The sequence below is a fragment of the Jaculus jaculus genome, chromosome 11 (assembly GCF_020740685.1).
Source record: "Jaculus jaculus isolate mJacJac1 chromosome 11, mJacJac1.mat.Y.cur, whole genome shotgun sequence".
Classification (NCBI taxonomy): Eukaryota; Metazoa; Chordata; class Mammalia; order Rodentia; family Dipodidae; genus Jaculus; species Jaculus jaculus.
In genome coordinates, this window is record NC_059112.1 from 111,539,856 (window position 1) to 111,560,649 (window position 20,794).

A 20,794-nucleotide genomic window follows, 5' to 3' on the forward strand; every position below is an offset into this window, starting at 1 on the left:
ACCCACGTTAGCCAGATGACCAAGGGGGCCCATGCATCTGGAGTTCGTTTGCAGTGGCTGGAGGCCCTGGTTCCCCATTCTCTCTCTATATCTGCCTCTTTCTCTTTGTCTGTCACTCTCAAATAAATAAACAAAAATAATTTTAAAAAATAAAAAATTATCTCACAGGTTTTAAAAAGTATTTTATTTATTTGTTTGTTTTATTTGAGAGAAAGAAAGAGGCAGATATATAGAGAGGGCAGGACAGGGCCTCTAGCCACTGCAAATAAACTCCAGACACATGCACCACCTTGGGCATCTGGCTTTTGTGGGTCCTGGGGAAATGAACCTGGGTCCTTAGGCTTCGCAGGCAAGCACTTTAACCGCTGAGCCTTTTCTCCAAGCATATTTCACAGTTTTTAAAACCAGAAATCTAAAATCCATCAAGCAGGGCCACATTTCCCATGAGTCTTCAAGGGAAAAACCCATTCCTTGCTTCTTTCAACTTCTGCTTGCTGCCATAGCCCTTGGCTTGTGGTCACAGAGCTCCAGTCTTTGGTTCTGTGTCACACTGACCCTATTTGAAACCTCTTTCTCACAGTGACACTTGGGACTGCTTTTACAGTCTGCCAGGACAGTACAGGGAACCCTTTCCATTGAGATCTCAGCAGCCATTGTCATGTATGGCAGGGCTGTCAAGCCCTTAGGGTTTGGAGCACGGGTCTTCAGTCACCATTCTAACCCTACCAAAATTCCTAGTCCACTCCTCATTTATCCTCGCCTCTGAGTTCTCTTACCTCTCAGGAGACTGGCTGTTATGCTGTCCCAAGGATGACCCCCTCCTGGACTGTTTTGCCACTCCAGGATGTTTCCACCAGTCATCGCCTCACTCATAACTTTCCCACTCACTCCTTTCTTTCTTCCTTCACACGTGTGTGAAGTTCTCTGCTCCATAACATTTATCACACTTTGCCCGTCCTGTGTGATCATTCGTGTACCTCCTCCTCCCTTCCTCGTGTGAATTCCAAGGGCACTTGTCCCCATAACAACACAGTGAGTGCTGCAATGTCGTCTGTTTCACGTGCCTCATCACGCCTTGAATAATAAGCTCATTAGCCCCCTTGATCAGGGCATTAAGCCTCCAAAGTCCTCGTAACGTGATGGGTGCTTGTCCAAAGGCCATGCTGTCAAAATGCTGTGCTGTTGAGCATGCCACCACTGGCTGGAAGGACAGGAGGGTTGAGGAGAGAACAGGGTGGGTGGGCAGGCCCACTGGAACCAGCCCAGTTCCCTGTGCTCAAAGCTGCCTTTCCTTTAATCTTAAATATTTCTTGTTCGTTTTTTATTTATTTATTTGAGAGTGACAGACACAGAGAGAAAGATAGATAGAGTAAGAGAGAGAGAATGGGCGCACCAGGGCTTCCAGCCACTGCAAATGAACTCCAGACACGTGTGCCCCCTTGTGCATCTGGCTAACGTGGGTCCTGGGGAACCAATCCTCGAATCAGGGTCCTTAGGCTTCATAGGCAAGCGCTTAACCGCTAAGTCATCTCTCCAGCCCTTTCCTTTAATTTTATCTTTTGCCTTCTTTTTTTCTTTCTTTTTCTGAGGTAGGGTCTCACTCTAGCGCAGGCTGGCCTGGAATTCACTATGTAGTCTCAGGCTGGCTTCAAACTTATGGCATTCCTTCTACCTCTGACTCTCAAGTACTGGAATTAAAGGCATGTGCCCTTTACATCATTAGTATTTTGTGCTGTTTTATTTTTTCTCTTTTATTCTGATACTGCATTTTGCTCATCAGAAAAATTCAGGTAAGAGGCCAAGTGTTGTACACCTTTAATCCCAGCACTTGGGAGGCAGAGTTAGGAGGGTCACAGTGAGTTCTAGGCCAGCCTGATAGTACATGGTAAATTCCAGGTCAGTCTGAGCTACAGTGAGACCCTACTTTGAAAAACCAAAAGTATATATATATGTGTGTTTATTTATTTATATGTATTATATATATATATATATACACACACACACACACACACACACACACACACACACACACACACTATATTATATATATATTACACCTTTACAGAGCCACCAAGCTGACTAGGGAGCATCCACTGCTGCTGTTCTTATTCTCATCTTTCATTTCAGGAACCTTCCTGTGTGAATCCCCAGTGTTAGCAATGCACGAGGAAAGTGTTTACACAGTGGAGCCAAACCGAGTTCAGGTTCGGACCTGGCAGGTAAGTGGCTATTGTGCAGCAAGTGGACTGTGATGATAAAGAAAGAGAAGGCTGAATTTAAAGCGCTATTTTAAAATTTATTTATTTATTATTCGAGAAAGAGAGAATGGGTACACCAGGGCCTCCAGCCACTGCAAACGAACTCCAGATGCCTGTGCCACCATGTGCATCTGGCTTATATGGGTCATGGGGAATCGAACCTAGATCCTTTGGCTTTGCAGGCAAGGACTTAATTGCTAAACCATCACCCCAGCCCTAAAGTGCTATATTTATTTTATTTATTTATTGGTTTTCCAAGGTAGGGTCTCACTGTAGACCAGGCTGACCTGGAATTCACTCTGAAGTCTTAGGGTGGCCTCGAACTCTTGGTGATCATCCTACCTCTGCCTCCCAAGTGCTGGGATTAAAGGCGTGCACCACAACACCTGGCCATACGCCAATTTTTTAAGTTACAGAAAGCATGTTATTGGTTGTGGCCAGTGAAGAAATACTATTGGAAATACTGTTGATGTCTCTCATTTCTCATTGAGTGTCTGGCATGCCCTTCCAGAAACCTCCCTGGGGAGGCAGATATGCATGGCCCTTTTAGCATCTGTGTCAGTGATAAGGTGCCTTCAAATGCTATGCCTGCCTGGCGTGGTGACACACGCCTTTAATCCCAGCACTCAGTAGGCAGAGGTAGGAGGACACTGTGAGTTAGAGACTATGTCGTGAATTCCAGATCAGCCTTGGCTGGAGTGAGACCTTACCTCAAAAAAAACTAACAAACAAACAAAAAATGTTGTATCTGCTAGATCTCTGCATTATTACCCTGCCCACTTTTCACTCTCCTATACAGGCAAAGTACCAAGGAGGGGACTGTGGTGTGGGGGCCCACGTGGTCAAGTCTAAAGCCAGGGCCTGAGTGGATGGAAACGAGGCAGGACGCTGATGGGCCAGTTGTGAGGGACACAACTGAAGACAGTGAGGGACTGATGCCAGATAGAGTAGGACAGTTTGTTTTGCTTCTTTCTGGTTTTGTGTTGGTTTTCCATAGAACATGACTTCTGTGCCAGTGTACAAGGAAGCCTGGGTAGTTGGTGAAAGAGGGTGGGGCCCTAAGCTTTGAAGATCTGGTTCAGGCCACGAGTCATGAGTGAGAAAGGCTGCAAGCAGAAGTGGGGTGCTCCCTCTGTAGACACAGACTGCTGTAGTGTGTGTGAACTGGAAACTCCAGAAGTAGAGCAGGAAGCACACGACGCAGAAAGCATGGAACGTGCTGGAGTAAATGTACAGCTCTGTGAATTCTCGTTCATAAACAGATGTACTCAGAATGTGGCCAGCACCTCCTCTCCTCACCTCCCGCCTCCCCACCCAGCTGACCGTGCAGCCAATGTTGACAGCATAAAAAATGTCACTGGGGCTTTACACAGTGCCTTCTGCAGAAAGATCCCCTCCAAAAACAAACTAACCTGTGCTATTTCCAGTATCTGTGTGTGCCCACAGAACACTTCTCAGCTGAGAATCCTTTGTATCTTTACTTACTGATCTGACTACTACCTCCAGGCCTGCAACACCAAGGCTGTTCTGAGGGCAGGTCCCCATCTTCCTGTGACACTAGCCGCAGCACAGTGCTTGGTGCCTGCTCACCCATCAGCAAACATGCACTAGAGTGAGCATGCATAGCATTCAGCAACAGAAACCGCTGGCCGGGCGTGGTGTCACTCGCCTTTAATCCCAGCACTCGGGAGGCAGAGGTAGGAGGAGTGGCAAGAGTTTGAGGCCACCCTGAGACTCAGAGTGAATTCCAGGTCAGCCTGAGCTAGAGAGAGACTCTGCCTTGAAACACAAAACAGAAACAGAGAGTCATGGAAAAACAATCCTAAACCTCTTCCTCTTTCCCCAGGGGACTGTCAAACAACTCCTGCTGTTCTCGGAGACCGAAGGGAGCCCCTGTTTCTTGGACATCTGTGGGACTTTCCTGGTTGTAGGGACAGATTTGGCTCACTTTAAAAGCTTTGATCTTTCCCGAAGGTACAGTTCTCATCCAAATAGAAGTATTGCATTTTTTTAATTAGGAGACAACATGGTGGGAAGAAAGTAGGAACAAAACCAGAAATCTTAGATTCTCATCTCAATATTCATATGCCTCCTGGTTTGCTTGTTTTTGTTTTTTGTTTTCAATTTAGGAGTGGTCTTCTCTTTTGTTTGTTTTATTTTTTCCTGTGTCAGGGTTCATGTGCACAGGGTAAAAAGCGCAGTCTGAGCAGAGCTCACTGCCAACTGAGCTTTCAGCAGTCAGAGAAACTGGCCCCTTCTGTGACCTGCCAAGGGCCGATGGGCAGCAGATGGGCACTGGGGAGGTCCTCTGCCCGGCACTGAGGCCTCCCTCTCCTTTTCTTACAGGGAGGCGAAGGTGCACTGCAACTGCAAGAACTTAGCCGAATTGGTCCCTGGGGTGGGCGGCATTGCTTCTCTCAGGTGCAACGCCAACGGGAACAAGATCAGCATCCTCCTCAGCAAGGTGAGGCCAACACCCCGTGGCTTGTTTCTCTAGGGCCACGGTGGCCCCTGACCTCTGCTCTGGCTGCACTCTGCCCAGGGGGTCTTCTGGGTCTTTGAGACCAAGACTCTGACCAGCTCCTCCTTGTTTCATCTCCTACCTTCTCCCCAGTCATCTCTGGGTACCTCTGTCTTGCACACTCTCTGTTCTTTCTCCCCACCTGCTTACACCATCCATCTTTTCCTGGTTTTCTTTTCTTTTAGACACAGTGTGTCTTTCTCAGGTAGCTCTTACCCCATCTTTCCTGTCTGTTTCCTCTATCACCCAGCTGAACTCTTCTTGGGCACAAGAAGAAGTGATGAGGACTGTGGCCAGGTATGCCTTTAAGCTTGCTAAACAATTAACTGTGATGTGAAGGACAGTCCTTGGCAGCCAGTGGAGGGTGGCATCGTGGCCCACTGTGGACTTACTTGGTTCCCTCCACCCACCAGTGTTGGTGGGATGCTTCATGAGGTGCTTGCTGGTTGTTCTTGGAGTGTCAGCTGCCCAGGGAGGTCCTGCAGATAGAGGCTATCAGTCAAACTACCAGACAGGACCTGCCTTGGGGTTGGCAGGTATCAGTCTCCAATGCAGGCAGCCAGTGATTTCCCATAACCTGGGGAAAGCTATAATGGAAGAGTGTGCCATGTAGGGAGAGGACAGAGCAACAGTGAGTGTACTGAGGGGGAGATTGGGATGGTTCCTGAGGAGGCTGTCATGGAGCCCCTCACATCTGCCTCAGTGGTGGAAAGGAAGGACGAAGCTCCAAGGTTTGCAGGCCGACCTTGGTGTGGCCTCGTCACAGAGAGGGTGATGTCGATATTCACTTTAAAAAAAAAAAATTTTATTAGCATTTTCCATGAGTATAAAAAAAATCCCACAGAAATTCCCTCCCCCCCCCCACACTGTCCCCTTTGAAATTCCATTCTCCATCATATTACCTCCCCATCTCAGTCACTGTACTTACATATATACAATATCAACCTATTAAGTACCCTCCTCCCTTCCTTTCTCTTCCCTTTATGTCTCCTTTTTATCTTACTGGCCTCTGCTACTAAGTATTTTCATTCCCTATATTCTGTCTTAAAAAAAAAAATCAGACAGGCAGGGAATGAAGAGATGGCTCAAGGTTAAAGGTACCTGCTACACAAGCTGTGGACTGGCCATCCTATCCCTAGTACCTGCGTGAAGCCAGGTGCAAGCAGCACATGCATCTGTGATCCCAACACACAAAGATAAAAGGACCTATTAAGAATTCTACTTTGCAGCCAGGTGTGGTGGCACACGCCTTTAATCCCAGCACTTGGGAGGCAGAGGTAGGGTGATCCCCATGAGTTCAAGGCCATCCTGACACTACATAATGAATTCCAGGAGAGCCTGGGCTACAGTGAAGCCCTACCAAAATAAACAAAACAACAACAACAACAAAAAGTTCCACCTTGGAGTCAGGCATGGTGGCGCACGTCTTTAATCCCAGCACTCAGGAGGCAGAAGTGGGAGGATCACTGTGAGTTCAAGGCCAGCCTGAGACTACAGAGTGAATTCCAGGTCAGCCAGAGGTAGAGTGACACTTTACAACAAAAAAAAAAAATCAAAAGAGAGAGAGAGATATTTCTGCTTTGTCATTTCTTTCCACAACTGCTAAAGCTACAATTGCTTCCAAACATTTGGAAAATATTTGTTTTCTTGCTGTTCCTCTTTAAAGGGCTTATATCCAATTTACCATTTTAATACCTGTTAGAATCAAGTTTTCCATGGCTTCCTAGAGTTCTGGACATGTGTAGTACTTTCACTGTTTTATGGCCATGAGAAACTCAAAGCTGGCTTCCTTCCATATTGAGCCCACTGGGTTGTCTAAAACTGATGTGGATGAACTCCAGGACCCAGTCAGACACTGGTGGGCATTGAAGGAGAGTGGATCCTAGCTGGTTCCCTCCCCTAGGTATCTCTTGTGTGTGTATGCACACAATAGTGCAAGGACTGAAGTGAAGGCTGTGCAGAGTGGTGAGTGTGACTGCACACAATAGTGCAAGGACTGAAGTGAAGGCCGTGCAGAGTGGTGAGTGTGACTGCACACAGTAGTGCAAGGGCTGAAGTGAAGGACCTGCAGAGTGGTGAGTGTGACTGCACACAGTAGTGCAAGGGCTGAAGTGAAGGACCTGCAGAGTGGTGAGTGTGACTGCACACAGTAGTGCAAAAGCTGAAGTGAAGGACCTACAGAGTGGTGAGTGTGACTGCACACAGTAGTGCAAGGACTAAAGTGAAGGACCTGCAGAGTGGTGAGTGTGACTGCACACAATAGTGCAAGGACTGAAGTGAAGGCCGTGCAGAGTGGTGAGTGTGACTGCACACAGTAGTGCAAGGGCTGAAGTGAAGGACCTGCAGAGTGGTGAGTGTGACTGCACACAGTAGTGCAAGGGCTGAAGTGAAGGACCTGCAGAGTGGTGAGTGTGACTGCACACAGTAGTGCAAAAGCTGAAGTGAAGGACCTGCAGAGTGGTGAGTGTGACTGCACACAGTAGTGCAAGGACTAAAGTGAAGGACCTGCAGAGTGGTGAGTGTGACTGCACACAGTAGTGCAAGGACTAAAGTGAAGGACCTGCAGAGTGGTGAGTGTGACTGCACACAGTAGTGCAAGGGCTGAAGTGAAGGACCTGCAGAGTGGTGAGTGTGACTGCACACAGTAGTGCAAGGACTGAAGTGAAGGACATGCAGAGTGGTGAGTGTGACTGCACACAGTAGTGCAAGGGCTGAAGTGAAGGGCCTGCAGAGTGGTGAGTGTGACTGCACACAGTAGTGCAAGGGCTGAAGTGAAGGACCTGCAGAGTGGTGAGTGTGGCTGCACACAGTAGTGCAAGGACTGAAATGAAGGACCTGCAGAGTGGTGAGTGTGACTGTACACAGTAGTGCAAGGACTGAAGTGAAGGACCTGCAGAGTGGTGAGTGTGACTGCACACAGTAGTGCAAGGACTGAAGTGAAGGCCGTGCAGAGTGGTGAGTGTGACTGCACACAGTAGTGCAAGGGCTGAAGTGAAGGACCTGCAGAGTGGTGAGTGTGACTGCACACGGTAGTGCAAGAGCTGAAGTGAAGGACCTGCAGAGTGGTGAGTGTGACTGCACACGGTAGTGCAAGGGCTGAAGTGAAGGGCCTGCAGAGTGGTGAGTGTGACTGCACACAGTAGTGCAAGGACTGAAATGAAGGACCTGCAGAGTGGTGAGTGTGACTGCACACAGTAGTGCAAGGACTGAAGTGAAGGACCTGCAGAGTGGTGAGTGTGACTGCACACAGTAGTGCAAGGACTGAAGTGAAGGACCTGCAGAGTGGTGAGTGTGACTGCACACAGTAGTGCAAGGACTAAAGTGAAGGACCTGCAGAGTGGTGAGTGTGACTGCACACAGTAGTGCAAGGACTAAAGTGAAGGACCTGCAGAGTGGTGAGTGTGACTGCACACAGTAGTGCAAGGGCTGAAGTGAAGGACCTGCAGAGTGGTGAGTGTGACTGCACACAGTAGTGCAAGGACTGAAGTGAAAGACCTGCAGAGTGGTGAGTGTGACTGCACACAGTAGTGCAAGGACTGAAGTGAAGGGACATGCAGAGTGGTGAGTGTGACTGCACACAGTAGTGCAAAAGCTGAAGTGAAGGACCTGCAGAGTGGTGAGTGTGACTGCACACAGTAGTGCAAGGGCGGAAGTGAAGGACCTGCAGAGTGGTGAGTGTGACTGCACACAGTAGTGCAAGGGCTGAAGTGAAGGACCTGCAGAGTGGTGAGTGTGACTGCACGCAGTAGTGCAAGGACTAAAGTGAAGGACCTGCAGAGTGGTGAGTGTGACTGCACACAGTAGTGCAAGGACTGAAGTGAAGGACCTGCAGAGTGGTGAGTGTGACTGCACACAGTAGTGCAAAAGCTGAAGTGAAGGACCTACAGAGTGGTGAGTGTGACTGCACACAGTAGAGCAAGGACTAAAGTGAAGGACCTGCAGAGTGGTGAGTGTGACTGCACACAGTAGTGCAAGGACTGAAGTGAAGGACATGCAGAGTGGTGAGTGTGACTGCACACAGTAGTGCAAGGGCTGAAGTGAAGGACCTGCAGAGTGGTGAGTGTGACTGCACACAGTAGTGCAAGGGCTGAAGTGAAGGGCATGCAGAGTGGTGAGTGTGCCTGCAGGCAGAACACTGCAGTTTTTTGGTGGGTTCCATTTCCACAGTCATCATGGTGGACTCAGCACCAGCCAGTGCGTGCTGCAGCCCAGACTTGTTCCCTCACGCTGACCCCAGCGGCACCTTTACTAGAGCTACGGGAGAAAGTAAAGAGCCCCGTGGTGGTGCTGAGCATATACAAAAGAAAAAAGGACGCGCTGCGGTTATAAGTGTGTAGGCAGCAGCGTGAGGCCTGGAAAGATGGCCCTGCTGAGTCGTCCTGGAGAGCATTGGAACCCTGAGAAGAGGGGAGCCCAAGTCCTCTGGAGCCCTCAGTGTCGTCATAAGGGGGAGCAGCTCAGCCAGAATCACTGTGACAGCTTGTCTGCTGTTGAGTCCAGACCACCCAGAGCAGCTAAGCCAGAACCCAGGGTGACAACTGGGACCCACATTTTTTCTGTTGCTTACTGAGCACTTCCCATGTGAAGGGTGATGTCCAGGTGCTGTTTTCGAGATTGGTATGTGAAGGACCCTTGGGCGAGCTGGCTAGGGTGTGGGTCGGGGTGTTCTGCCTCCTTCCTTACCATGAAGTAATATTTCAGTGACTGTTTATAGTCCCAAGACTCCTTTTAGGAGAACTGAAATTTTTTTATTTTATTTCTTTATTTTTTGTTTTTCAAGGTAGGGTCTTGCTCTAGCCCAGGCTGACCTGGAATTCACCATGTGATCTCAGGGTGGCCTTGAACTCACGGCCATCCTCCTACCTCCACCTCCCCAGTGCTGGGACTAAAGGCATGTGCCACCACACCCAGCTGAAATTTCTTTTTCTTAAAATAGGGTATCTAGAGGCTTTAGAAACAGCTCAGCAGTTAAAGGTGGTTGCCAGCAAAGCATAATGGCTCAGGTTCAGTTCTCTAGTGCCCACGTAAAGCCAAATGAACAAAGTGGCACGTGCATCTGGAATTTGTTTATAGCAGCAGGAGTGGCTATTGCACTCACACACACCCCCCCCCCCCCCCCCCCCCCCCCGCCTCTTGCACTTGCCTGTGAAGCTCAGCAACCCAAGTTCAGTTCCCCAGTGCCCACGTAAAGCCCAATGCAGAAATTGGCACATGCCTCTGAAGTTCATATGTAGTGACTGGTATCCTTGGTATGCTCATTTTCTCTGTCTCTTCTCTCTGTCTCTCTCTCTGCTTATACATAAATAAAATATTTTTTAAAAAAATAGGCACTCTGGGCCGGTCCTGGTGACACACGCCTTCAATCCCAGCACTTGAGAGGCAGAGGTAGGAGGATCATAGTGAGTTCAAGGTCACCCTGAGACTACATAGTGATTCCAGGTCAGCCTGAGCCAGAGTGAGACCCTACCTTGATAAACCAAAAAAAAAGAAAAAAAGACCCTGACATCAGAAATGGAGAGATGGGGTGCTGGATAGATGGCTCAGCAGTTAAGGAGCTTGCTTGCAAAGCTTAAGGACCCAAGTTTGATCCCCCAGCACCCACATAAAGCCAAACACACAAAGTGGTGCATGCATCTACAGTTCATTTGCAGTGGCTAGAGGCCATGGTGCACCCATTTTTTCTCTCTCTCCCTCCTCTTTCTCTAATAAATAAATAAAAATAAAAACTTTAAAAAAGAAATGGGGAGATCACTCACTGATTAAGGCACTTGCTTGCAAAGCCTTCCAGCCCAGGTTCAGTTCCCCAGTACCCATGGAATGCTAGATGCAAAGTGGTGCATGTGTCTGGTGTTTGTTTGCAGTGGGCAGTAACACAAATGAATGAATAAGTAAATGAATACATATTTTAAATAACTGAGAGCAGCTCAGAATTTTTAGAATTTGTTTAAAATTTTCTAGTAATCATAAAGTAGTAACTCAAAAATTATTACATTGGGCTACAGTTAATGTTCAAATTATGAATTCTGACAGTATGATATTCTGGAAGCTGAGGTGGCTGGTGGCAGGTGTGTTTACCTCAAGCACATGCTGAGTAGGCCCAGCAGGCACAGGCTACACGGTGCTGGCCCAGGTCACGCCTTGAGCTGTCCTCCCTTCTCTTTCCTAGGCTGACAATAGCCCTGATTCCAGAATCTGCTTCTTTGATGTTGAAATGGATACAGCGACCATCTTAGACTTCAAGACTGGGCAGATTGATCAGATGGAAACACTGCACTCTAATAACCAAGAGACTAAGTAAGATTGTTGCTGGGGGATTTTGTTGAAAACAATATTTTCTGACTGTCCAACTTCTATGAACATTGTTGTTAAGTTGTGTTTCAAACTTCAGAAGACCTCACAGCAGTTACTAGTCGTGAAAGCAGAAGTTCAACAGACACTGGGGCAGTTGGGGTAGATTTGAATCTTTGGTCTCTGAAGGTTAAGGTATTTTGCTAAGTTTTTTTTGTTTGTTTGTTTGCTGGTTTGTGATGCTAGAGATCAAACCCAGAGCCTGGTACATGTGAAGCAGGTGCTGTACACTGAAGTGCAGCCTGAACCCAGCCCCACTTTTGTGAGCTCCAGCGGGTCCCCGCCCCCAGCTGATTCACCTCCTCTTGTCCAATTTGCCCCAAGTCCTCCCTGCCTCTCCCTGAATGCTGAATACTGCCTGTCTCATCAGACCCTCCGCTGACACCTTCCTCTACGTGTGCTCTTGGCTTTGTACCGCTGTTGATGCCCCAACTCTCCACTCCGTCTTTGCTTCCCAGCTAACTGCCCCATTTCTCTTGCTTCAGGACACAAGCCCCTGAACCTCTCTCCCTAAGGTGGACACAGCCACAACTCCCAGAGTCCTTGGATGTGGTTTGTTTGTTTGTTTGTTTTTTTGCAAGTGTATGTGTGTTCACATGTGTGGATGCACATGTATATGTTAATACCTGTGTGGGTGCACGTGTGTGTCCAGGTATGTATTCATGTGGAAGGTCGTGCTGGAATTAAAGACGTGTGTTTTTCTCTGCACACTTCTGATACGCATGGCTTCTCTTTCAGGATAAGCAGCAGTCCTTGTGTGCATTCCCTTACCTCATCAGCCAGTCCCACTTCAGAGGAGTCACCCTGTTGCCAGTCCTCTGTGGACACCTGATACACACTGCATAAAAAAATCCTGTGTTTATTTTGTCTGGCTTGCAGAGCTGAGCAGGCCATGGTCTGTGGGCACACACCAGTGCTGGTGCATCCATGAGGAACATGTGTTTTCTTTTTTCTTTTTTAAACATTTTATTTTATTTATTTATTTATTTATTTATTTATTTATTTATTTGAGAGAGAGAGGTATACAGAAACAGGCAGGTAGAGAGAGAGAATGGGCGTGCCAAGGCCTCTAGCCATTGCAAACGAACTCCAAATATGTGCGCCCCTCGTGCATCTGGCTTCCATGGGTCCTGGGGAGTCAAACCTGGGTCCTTTGGCTTTGCAGGCAAGCACCTTAACCACTAAGTCATCTCTCTCTCCAGCCCCGGATGTGTGTTTTCTATAGAACCAGGTCCTGCTCTCCTACGCAGCCACCAGTGGCCAATGAGTCCATCCCAACCTCTGCCACACTCCTTTGAGGTTAGCATGTAAGGCTCACTGTGTCCCTCATCACTGCTGGCTGTTTCCTTTGCATTTTTGTTTTATTTTCAATGTAGGCTTTCAAGGTATTGCTCAGCCTGGTCATGAACTGATGCACCACCACACCCAAATTCTTTTGAGATCTTACCCATTCTTTGCCAGCAGTTCATTTGTCCTCCCTGTAGTACTTCATGATGTACCAGACCATAAAGCATGAACTTCAGAGATGAGAGAGAAAAAGGTAAAGTTGGGAATGTCAACAGAGTTCCGGGTCACCTCTTACAAGAGCTCTGGACCCTCTCCAAGACCTCCAACCAAACATAGCATCGTGTTCCACATCTCTCAAAGCAGACTTCGCCGAGACCCTTCAGTCCGGTTTCAGGGTGTGTGGTGGTGTGTAGCACAGAGCACTCCAGAAGTCAGGGCTTGCAGAGGAGCCCTGTGACCGGGACAGTGACCGAGACGATCCTGAGTGTGTGTGGGCAGTGGTGACAGAAATTCTCCTCTCTTCTCGAAGTTGGGGACAGGTCTTTCTTTCTATTTTAGGAACCACATATTTGTGGATGAGAGACTGACAAATTATATTCCTGTGGGCCATTTCTGGGATCAGAGCGAGCCCAGGCTCTTCGTGTGTGAGGCCTTGCTGGTGGTGCCGGGAGCCCAGCCACAAGCTGTAGACAAGCAGCCCTACGTGGAGGACAGCGCCTGCCACACGGTACCTACCACTTAGCTGTGTTCTGTCTGTTCACACACATGTACGTGGTTCATGGGGTCATTACTAGTCAAGGTCATGTGGAGGAGAAGGGCCACATCAGGCTTCCAAATGAGTGAAGTATCCCAGTATCCCACTGCTCCCCAACAAGGCAGGTTCCACCCTGGACAGCTTTCTGGCCTTCTCATTCGCTACCTGGGTCCTCACATCTGCCCCCGCCCCCATGTCTGTGGAGCCCACCTCTATGTAAATGAGCTTTAAGCCTCAGAACAGCGTCGTAAGGCCTGGGACTCAAGGCTTCTGTCAACCTCACTCTCAGAGGAATCAGTATGCAAGGTTCTCACCAAGTGAGTTAGCATCAGGTGGCCCGCCCTCCAGCTTCAAGGCCTATCTCCGTGCCAGAGGCATTCCCCTGTCAAGAATGTTGACAGTCTGCCCCAAAGACCAGCTGCAGTCAGTGTCAGTGCCCCAAGAATCTCAGGAGCAAATCCTGTCAGTGACCCTAAAACACCCAAGGTAAAAGGGATCTGGATAGTTCCTTTGTCACTGGATTGAAGAAGACAAAGAATTGCTGGAGGGCTTTTCTTCTACATAGAGGGCAAGGTGGCAACTGCAGAGAGCAACGAGAGCAGCAAGGGATCTGGTGACAGGTGGAGGCATGTCTATGGGAAGGTTGTCTCCTGACCGTTCATCCTTTGTGGTGGTGACGTGCGTGTCCGAGTTCGTAGCACAGGAGTGAGGAAGGGCCGTGCACTCCCGTCGCCTGCACACTCCTATGAAGCAGCAGCGCAGGGCTGAGGTGCTGGTGAAGCACTTGTAGTGCAGGCATGAGGGCCTGAGTTTGGAGCCCCAGCACCCACAAAAGAATGCTGGCATAGTGGCATGTGCCTACAATCCCAGCACTGTGAAGGTGGAAATAATGAATCCCTTTAGCTCCCTGGCTCGCTAGACAAGCCCAGTCAGTGAGCTTCAGGTTAAGCAAGATCTGCCTCAAAGAATGAGGTGGAGAATGATTGAGGAAGATATCCAACATTGACCTCTGGCCTCCACATGCACACGTGCCCCACACACACAAAGAAATAGCAACTGGGAAGACCATCATGGTATTGTTGTGGCTTGTTCTGCTCACATGCAACGGAATCCAACAGACCACATACAGCGGAGTCCCAAAGAGCATCTGTGCTCTGTCTTGTGTACTCACTGTTCATTGAAAGCAGAGTAGAGAGCCTTTTGCCATCATCGTCATTGCTGATGTACATCAGAGTAAAGAAGGCCAAAGGGAGCTTTAAAAACACAAGAACTCTCAAATTTCTGTCACCGACTCCTTTGGTCACGGTGAGTCACCTCCTGGGCCTGTTGGTCACAGACTAGGTGGGACACAGTCTCCTGAAGATGCCTTGGTTCTTCCAAAGGTGGTAGATAAAAGTGGCAAAGAAACACTGGCAGAGATGAATGGTGTGGTGGCCATACACCCTGAAGGTTAATCCAAGTCTGTCAGATGTGTGCGCCACTCTGTTCTTTGGGTTAAGTGGCTGTCCCGCAATGAAAATGGAAATTAGAGCCGGGCGTGGTAGCACCGAGAGTTCGAGGCCACCCTGAGACTACATAGTGGATTCCAGGTCAGCCTGAGCTAGAGTGAGACCCTGCCTTGGAAAATAAAAGACAAAAAAACCAAACAAACACAAAAAAGAACAGCTTTTGTTCTTTGTGTTCCAGGAAGATATTTTGATCCTGTCGTTCTTCGCTTCAGAAGAGCATGGCTTCCTGCTTTACGACTGCTTCCCCCAGCCGCCTGCCTGCCAGACTCTGCTGGGGATGGAAGTGCCTCATTACTACTTCACAAAAAAGGTGAGAGCCCATGAGACCTGCTTGGGTGTTTTCCTTCCCACCCCTTGCCTCGCTGGATTCTTACATGTTTCTCCAGCACACTGAGGCATTGGTTGTTCCACAGTCCAGCCATCAGCTGTAACTTGTCAAGTGACGCTCAGAGAGCACCACATCCTCCTGAATAGGAGGTGGATTTGCTCTCCAGTGGTTCTTGGATGTGACCTGGCCCGACCCCCTGCCTCTCCTCGGTGTTTTCACTGAAGACACAGCTTTCATTTGTCGTCTCTTCTCTCTTTTCCAGCTGCTTGTTTAATTCAGATCACTGGGGCTGAGGAGGTAGCACAGGGCTTGCTTGCAAGCATGAGAACCTCAGCTCCATCCTCAGAACCCACATAACACCAGGCATGGTAGTACATGTCTGTAGTCCTAGTGCTCAGGTGGAGACAGAAGGACCTTGGGGCTCACAGGAGCCATTCTAGCGTGCTTGGTGAGCTCCAGGCTAATGAGAGACCCTGCCTCAAAGGAGGTGCACAGCGTTCCTCAGGGTAACGCTTGAGGTTGTCCTCTGGCCTCCGCCCACACACACATTGTATATATTCATATATTCACTATGAAGAATTTTGGAAGTACAAACAAGTAATGGTCACTGTGGGACAACTGGTACTGCCACTCAGGTTCCTGTACCTGGGAGTAAATTAATCACATCACATAGTTGTTTATAACCTTTAAGAATGGGGACATTTTAAGCACACAAAGATACACACCATAGGGGCTAGAGAGATGGCTCAGCAGTTAAGCTTTGTTTGAAAAGCCTGAGGGCCTGGATCCGATTCCCCAGTAGCCACATAAAGTCAGATGCACAAAGTGACTCATGCATCTGGAGTTCATGTGCAGTGTCAAGAGGCCCTGGATATTACCCATTCTCACTTCTTTCTTTTCTCTCTCTCTCCCCTTGCAAGCAAATATTTAAAAAAAAAAAAATACACACCATTGCCAGGTGTGGTGCCACACAACATTAATCCCAGCACTGGCAAGGCAGAGGTAAGAAGATTGCCATGAGTTCGAGGCCACCCTGAGACTACATAGTGAATTCCAGGTCAGCCTAGGCCAGAACGAGACCATACCTCAGGGGGAAAAAAAAAGGGTTTTGTGCTATTCTTTTTGGTTTTTTATTTTATTTTATTTTTTTGTTTATTTACTTGAGAACAACAGACAGAGAGAGAAAGAGGCAGATCCAGGCGCGTGCACCCCCATGTGCATCTGGCTAACGTGGGTCCTGGGGAATGGAGCCTCTAACCAGGGTCCTTAGGCTTCACAGGCAAGCACTTAACCACTAATCCATCTCTCCAGCCCTTGTGCTATTTTTATTTTCTACAATTAGCTAGTTAGCCAATCTTTTTTTTTCTTTTTCTTTCTTTCTTTCTTTCTTTCTTTCTTTCTTTCTTTCTTTCTTTCTTTCTTTTTTTTTTAAGGCAAAGTCTGTATAGCCCATGCTGGCCTTGAACTTGTACCTATGAACGTATACCAATCCTCCTACCTCCATATCCCAAGTGCTAGAATTACAGGTGTGACCCACCCTATCCTGTGTTAGCTTTGCAGCCAAAAGTGGATGAGGAGACAGGCTGCAAGGAGATGCTTAGAGTGCAGGAAGGGGCTGAGTCTTCTGTGCAGCCCTCTGCGTAGCTCTGTAAGGTACCACAACAGCGGAGGGCGGAGTGGATGGAAACGCTGTCCCTTGACTTGTGACAGGTTAGTGGCCAGGCTCAGAGCCTGGTTCTGGATTCCACAGGCACAAATGTGTAGTAATGCGTACATTCCAAACAAGAATGAAACTGAAACCATTGGTTCCAGTGTTCTAGTCGCCATGTGGAACAGTATGGTACAGCCTCTAGAGGTTGGCGTGGGAGCAGCCTATACATTACACTTTCCCATGGCTTAAAGTGGAGTTGATCTTTGTGAAGACTAGAAACACAGTCACCTGGTTTGCCAAATTCAAGAAGTCCCTTGCTCTGTCAGTGCAGATGTCTTTAATTACCTTTATTTTAAATAGATATCACCACCCCTTCACCACATAATTGTGTGTGTTTTTTGTCACTCTTCCTTCTTATTTTATGTTCTTTATATGCTTTTAATCCCAACACTTGGGAGGCAGAGGTAGGAGTATCGCTGTGAGTTCAAGGCCAGCCTAAGACTACATAGTGAATTCCAGGTTAGCCTGGGCTAGAGGGAGACCCTACCTCAAAACAAACAAAGAGCTGGAAAGATGGTGAGCAGTTAAGGCACTTGCCTGCAAAGCCTAAGGACCCATGTTGTACTCTTCAGATCCCATGTAAGCCAGATGCACAAAGGTGAGGCAAGCTCAAAGTCTCACATGACCACTAGGTGGCACAAGTGTCTTGAATTTGAATACAGTGACTGAGGCCCTGGTGTGCCAATTCTCTCTCTTTCCTCCCTCCCTCTCTGTCTCTCTCTTTCTCTTTCTCTCTCTATTTTTCTAAAATAAAAAATTAATCTTTCTATTGAGTTTTCTTCACTAATTGCATATTATTGGTTTCTCTGTTTGGGTTTTTTCTTATTGTTTGTTTTTGTTTCTTCTACATTTACACGTCTTCCCTTTTCTCTCTCATTTTTGTCCTCCTTTCTGTACTTGCACTCATAGTTGTTGTTCCACAGAAGAGGCATATATGCTGCAGTCGTAAGTATAAAGCCTCAAGTTAGTGGTTTGCCACCTGGATTTTGTCATTTCCCCAAGCCCCTTGCATCTGTACTTACGGCTCAGCTGTATGTGCACCAACACTGCCTGTCTTCCCTGCTCACCTATGTACAGTGCTTGGCTAGACAGCTGGGCTCCTCTGTAAAGTGCTCCCAAGAGCCATTTTCCTCTTTCAAAGGCTGCCTTCCTTCTATTTGCCTATGTGCAGTTCTTCCATCTCCTTTCCCTCAGAGCTTCAGCAACTATGCATTCCAGAATGGTGAGGCAAACCCAGCACTGTTGGTCCCTAGCACATGTGACTGTCAGGTTGCTCCAGTCTACTCTTGACCCAGGATGAACAGTCTCTGTCTCCCATCTAAATACTAGCCAGGTCCAGACCCTGCATGACTCCCAAGATGAAACAAGATCAGATATGTTCTAGGTGGTCTGACTGTAGACAGTAGTTCCTGCCTCACAGAGTAGTTACGAAGACCTAAATTGAGTGTTGTAACAAGTAAACGGGACAGGAACGACTCCCCAGGTGTTCACACAGCAAACCGGGTTCTCATTAGACCCACGACAAGGCTGATGGTGTTAATTGGTAGGAAGTCTGGCTTTTCTTTTCAGTTTATTAAACCAGAGCATCCAGGAATTCCATGTTTTCATGTACATTACCTGATGTTGGCCCAATACTCTTTAGTTGCCTGTCTGGTATGACCCCATTATATACATTAAAGAATCTAAATTCAGACTCCCCTGCACCATGATACCTCAAGGCTCTTGCTTCTGCCCTGTCATTTAGTGTGCCTGGAAGGACCTCTCAGCCACAAGAGGGCTTGGCATACCCCACTAGTGTGTCCAGCCTCAAGAGGAGCAGTGAAACCAATAAGTTCATGAGAGCTGAGCTGGAAGGAGGTGGCTGAAGTTACTGTGTAGGAAATCACAAATTTGCAAGGAAAGCTTGGTTCAAAGAGGGTGTCCCCTTTCTTTATAGGGAGTGTGTGCTCATGGCAGAGGGACAACCTAGAGAGAAGTGCCTCCCCCTGGAGAAGGGGTTGTTCGCAGGGGCAGAGGCTGAGGGCAGCAGAGTCATGGCAGAGGCAGGAATATAAAGTCAGCTGCCACTCTTCCATTTTAAGAGACCCCACAGAGAAGCACATGTATTTGATTTGACTTAGAACCAGAAAAGATGTCCGTGGTGGCTGAAGCACACCCAGGAGATGGCAGCAGTGACATTAGTGAGCTAGAGGCTGACAAGTCCATATGTGTCCAGCTTCTGTTTGCCTGTTATCTGAACAAGGTAAATCAAAACAAAACAAAGCTCTGGTCATTTCCAGTTAACTTGAAGTTTTCTAAGACCCTAGGGGGCTTTGAGGTCTGTGGCTGGATGCCTGCACCTTCATGCAGGTAGATCTCCCCATGACTGCCTTCACTCTGGAGGAGGTGGCTGGGCGTAGATACTGCCGTTCCCTGTGACCCGACAAGCAAACGGGGCCTTTATCCCTTAGCCTGGAGAAACAAACAAGGAAGACAGGGGAGATTCTGGGCATCAGCACATCCCTCAGATGGTGGCCAAGAAACCCCTGCGAGACTTTGTGGGGCTGGAGGACTGCGACAAGCCCACTCGGGATGCCATGCTTGACTTCAGCTATTTCGTCACTGCCGGAGACATGGATGAGGCTTTCAAGTCCATCAAACTCATCAAGAGGTAAGAAGTCTACTCGCAGAGGTGCCAAAAGACGACACACACCTCTTGGAACCTTTATTCTTTTAATATGCCTTCCTAATCAATCCTATCCTAAGTGAGCAGCTCTTCTGTGACTGCATTCTGGTGTAGTAAATGGTCTTTCCATTCAGGGAGGCGCCACCAAGCTCAAAGACGTGGGACATGCCCAGCGCATGCGTGTGTTGATGCAGCAGGAGAGCCTGGCTCTCTTTATCTGTGGTGCCAGGACCCCTGTTTTCATATTTCCCTGTGTATCTGTAAAGCATAGGTGGTTTGGTGTGTGACGTGAGGTATGTGTGGCCTGTGCACATGTGTGAAGATGCATGGACCGCATGCACATGGATGCAAAGGCCAGCAGGGAGCTCGGATGTTATGCTGTGTCACTCATCACTACACCTTTGAGACTGAGCCACCTTCATTCCAGACCCGCTGTTGGAAGCCCCAGCGATTCTCTGCTCTCCACCACCTGGGAGACTGGGGTTTATAGCTGTTCATGGCTATACCCAGCTTCTCACACGGGTGCCTCGTGCTTTGAGCATCAAGCACTCTTGCCCACTAAGCCCTCTCCCCAGCCCAGTTTTAATTGATTTTAAAGTACTAAGAAAACTTCCTAGTCCAAGGTTCTTCAGGGGATCTGGGCATTGTGGTGCATGCCTTTAATCCCAGCACTGGGGAGGCAGAGGCAGGAGGATCGCTGTGAACAGAGTGAGTTACAGATCAGCCTGTGCTAGAGTGAGAGAGTCGCTATCTCGAAAAAAAGTTCTTAATGTGCTAAATATTGCTAAGAAGTGTTAGTGAGTAAATACCTGAACAGTGAAATGCAGTTAAAATTGCTATCTGCCAAGGTCCGTCAGCACACATCTTCCTCTCCATTCCTGAAGAATGGAGAATTTCCTGAAGAAATTCTTAGCTAGCATTTTTAACAGATTTTAGTTTCAAATAGGTAGGAAAATTACAGAAGAGCAATACTTTGAGAAAAGCAAAGTTAGAAGTGCGTGGCAAGCATTATCTGCAGTTATGACTTTGTAACAGAGACGGGGCTTTTCAAGATAGTATGGGATTCTTATCTACTACCTATGAAAACTAAGCAGGCCAGGCCCTACTGCCGTTGGAAGTTGTCCCACACCAGCCTTGTAGACAAGAGGACCTTTGACTGGGCGGTGACATAGAGGCTGAATGGCATGGCCCAGCCTCCCTTGGATTACTTTAACTTAGCAGCAACATGTCACAGATAAAGGCTGATAGCATGGATAACTTTAAACTTAAGTGTACTTCTATATAGTCATATACATGATACTAACAATTACTGTTAACCCAGAAATAAGTCCCTTGTGGGAAGAGTTGATATTAAATGTCTGTGCCAGTGCGCAGTGGACACACATCTGCACGTTCCTACACAGCATGACAAGTG

At 48.0% G+C, this 20,794-nt stretch overlaps 1 protein-coding gene across 4 annotated transcripts in view; it reads left to right on the plus strand.

Moving 5' to 3' along the window:
• The window catches only part of Ift140 (intraflagellar transport 140), a 92,029-nt gene that overhangs the window by 33,565 nt on the left and 37,670 nt on the right, over positions 1 to 20,794 (plus strand). For all 4 annotated transcript variants that reach the window (XM_045161592.1, XM_045161593.1, XM_045161594.1 and 1 more), the window contains 7 exons: positions 2,128 to 2,219; positions 4,105 to 4,232; positions 4,605 to 4,722; positions 10,946 to 11,073; positions 12,973 to 13,141; positions 14,855 to 14,986; positions 19,166 to 19,365. In XM_045161592.1, the coding sequence (XP_045017527.1) occupies positions 2,128 to 2,219; positions 4,105 to 4,232; positions 4,605 to 4,722; positions 10,946 to 11,073; positions 12,973 to 13,141; positions 14,855 to 14,986; positions 19,166 to 19,365 (967 nt within the window). The remainder of the gene's footprint in view (positions 1 to 2,127; positions 2,220 to 4,104; positions 4,233 to 4,604; positions 4,723 to 10,945; positions 11,074 to 12,972; positions 13,142 to 14,854; positions 14,987 to 19,165; positions 19,366 to 20,794) is intronic.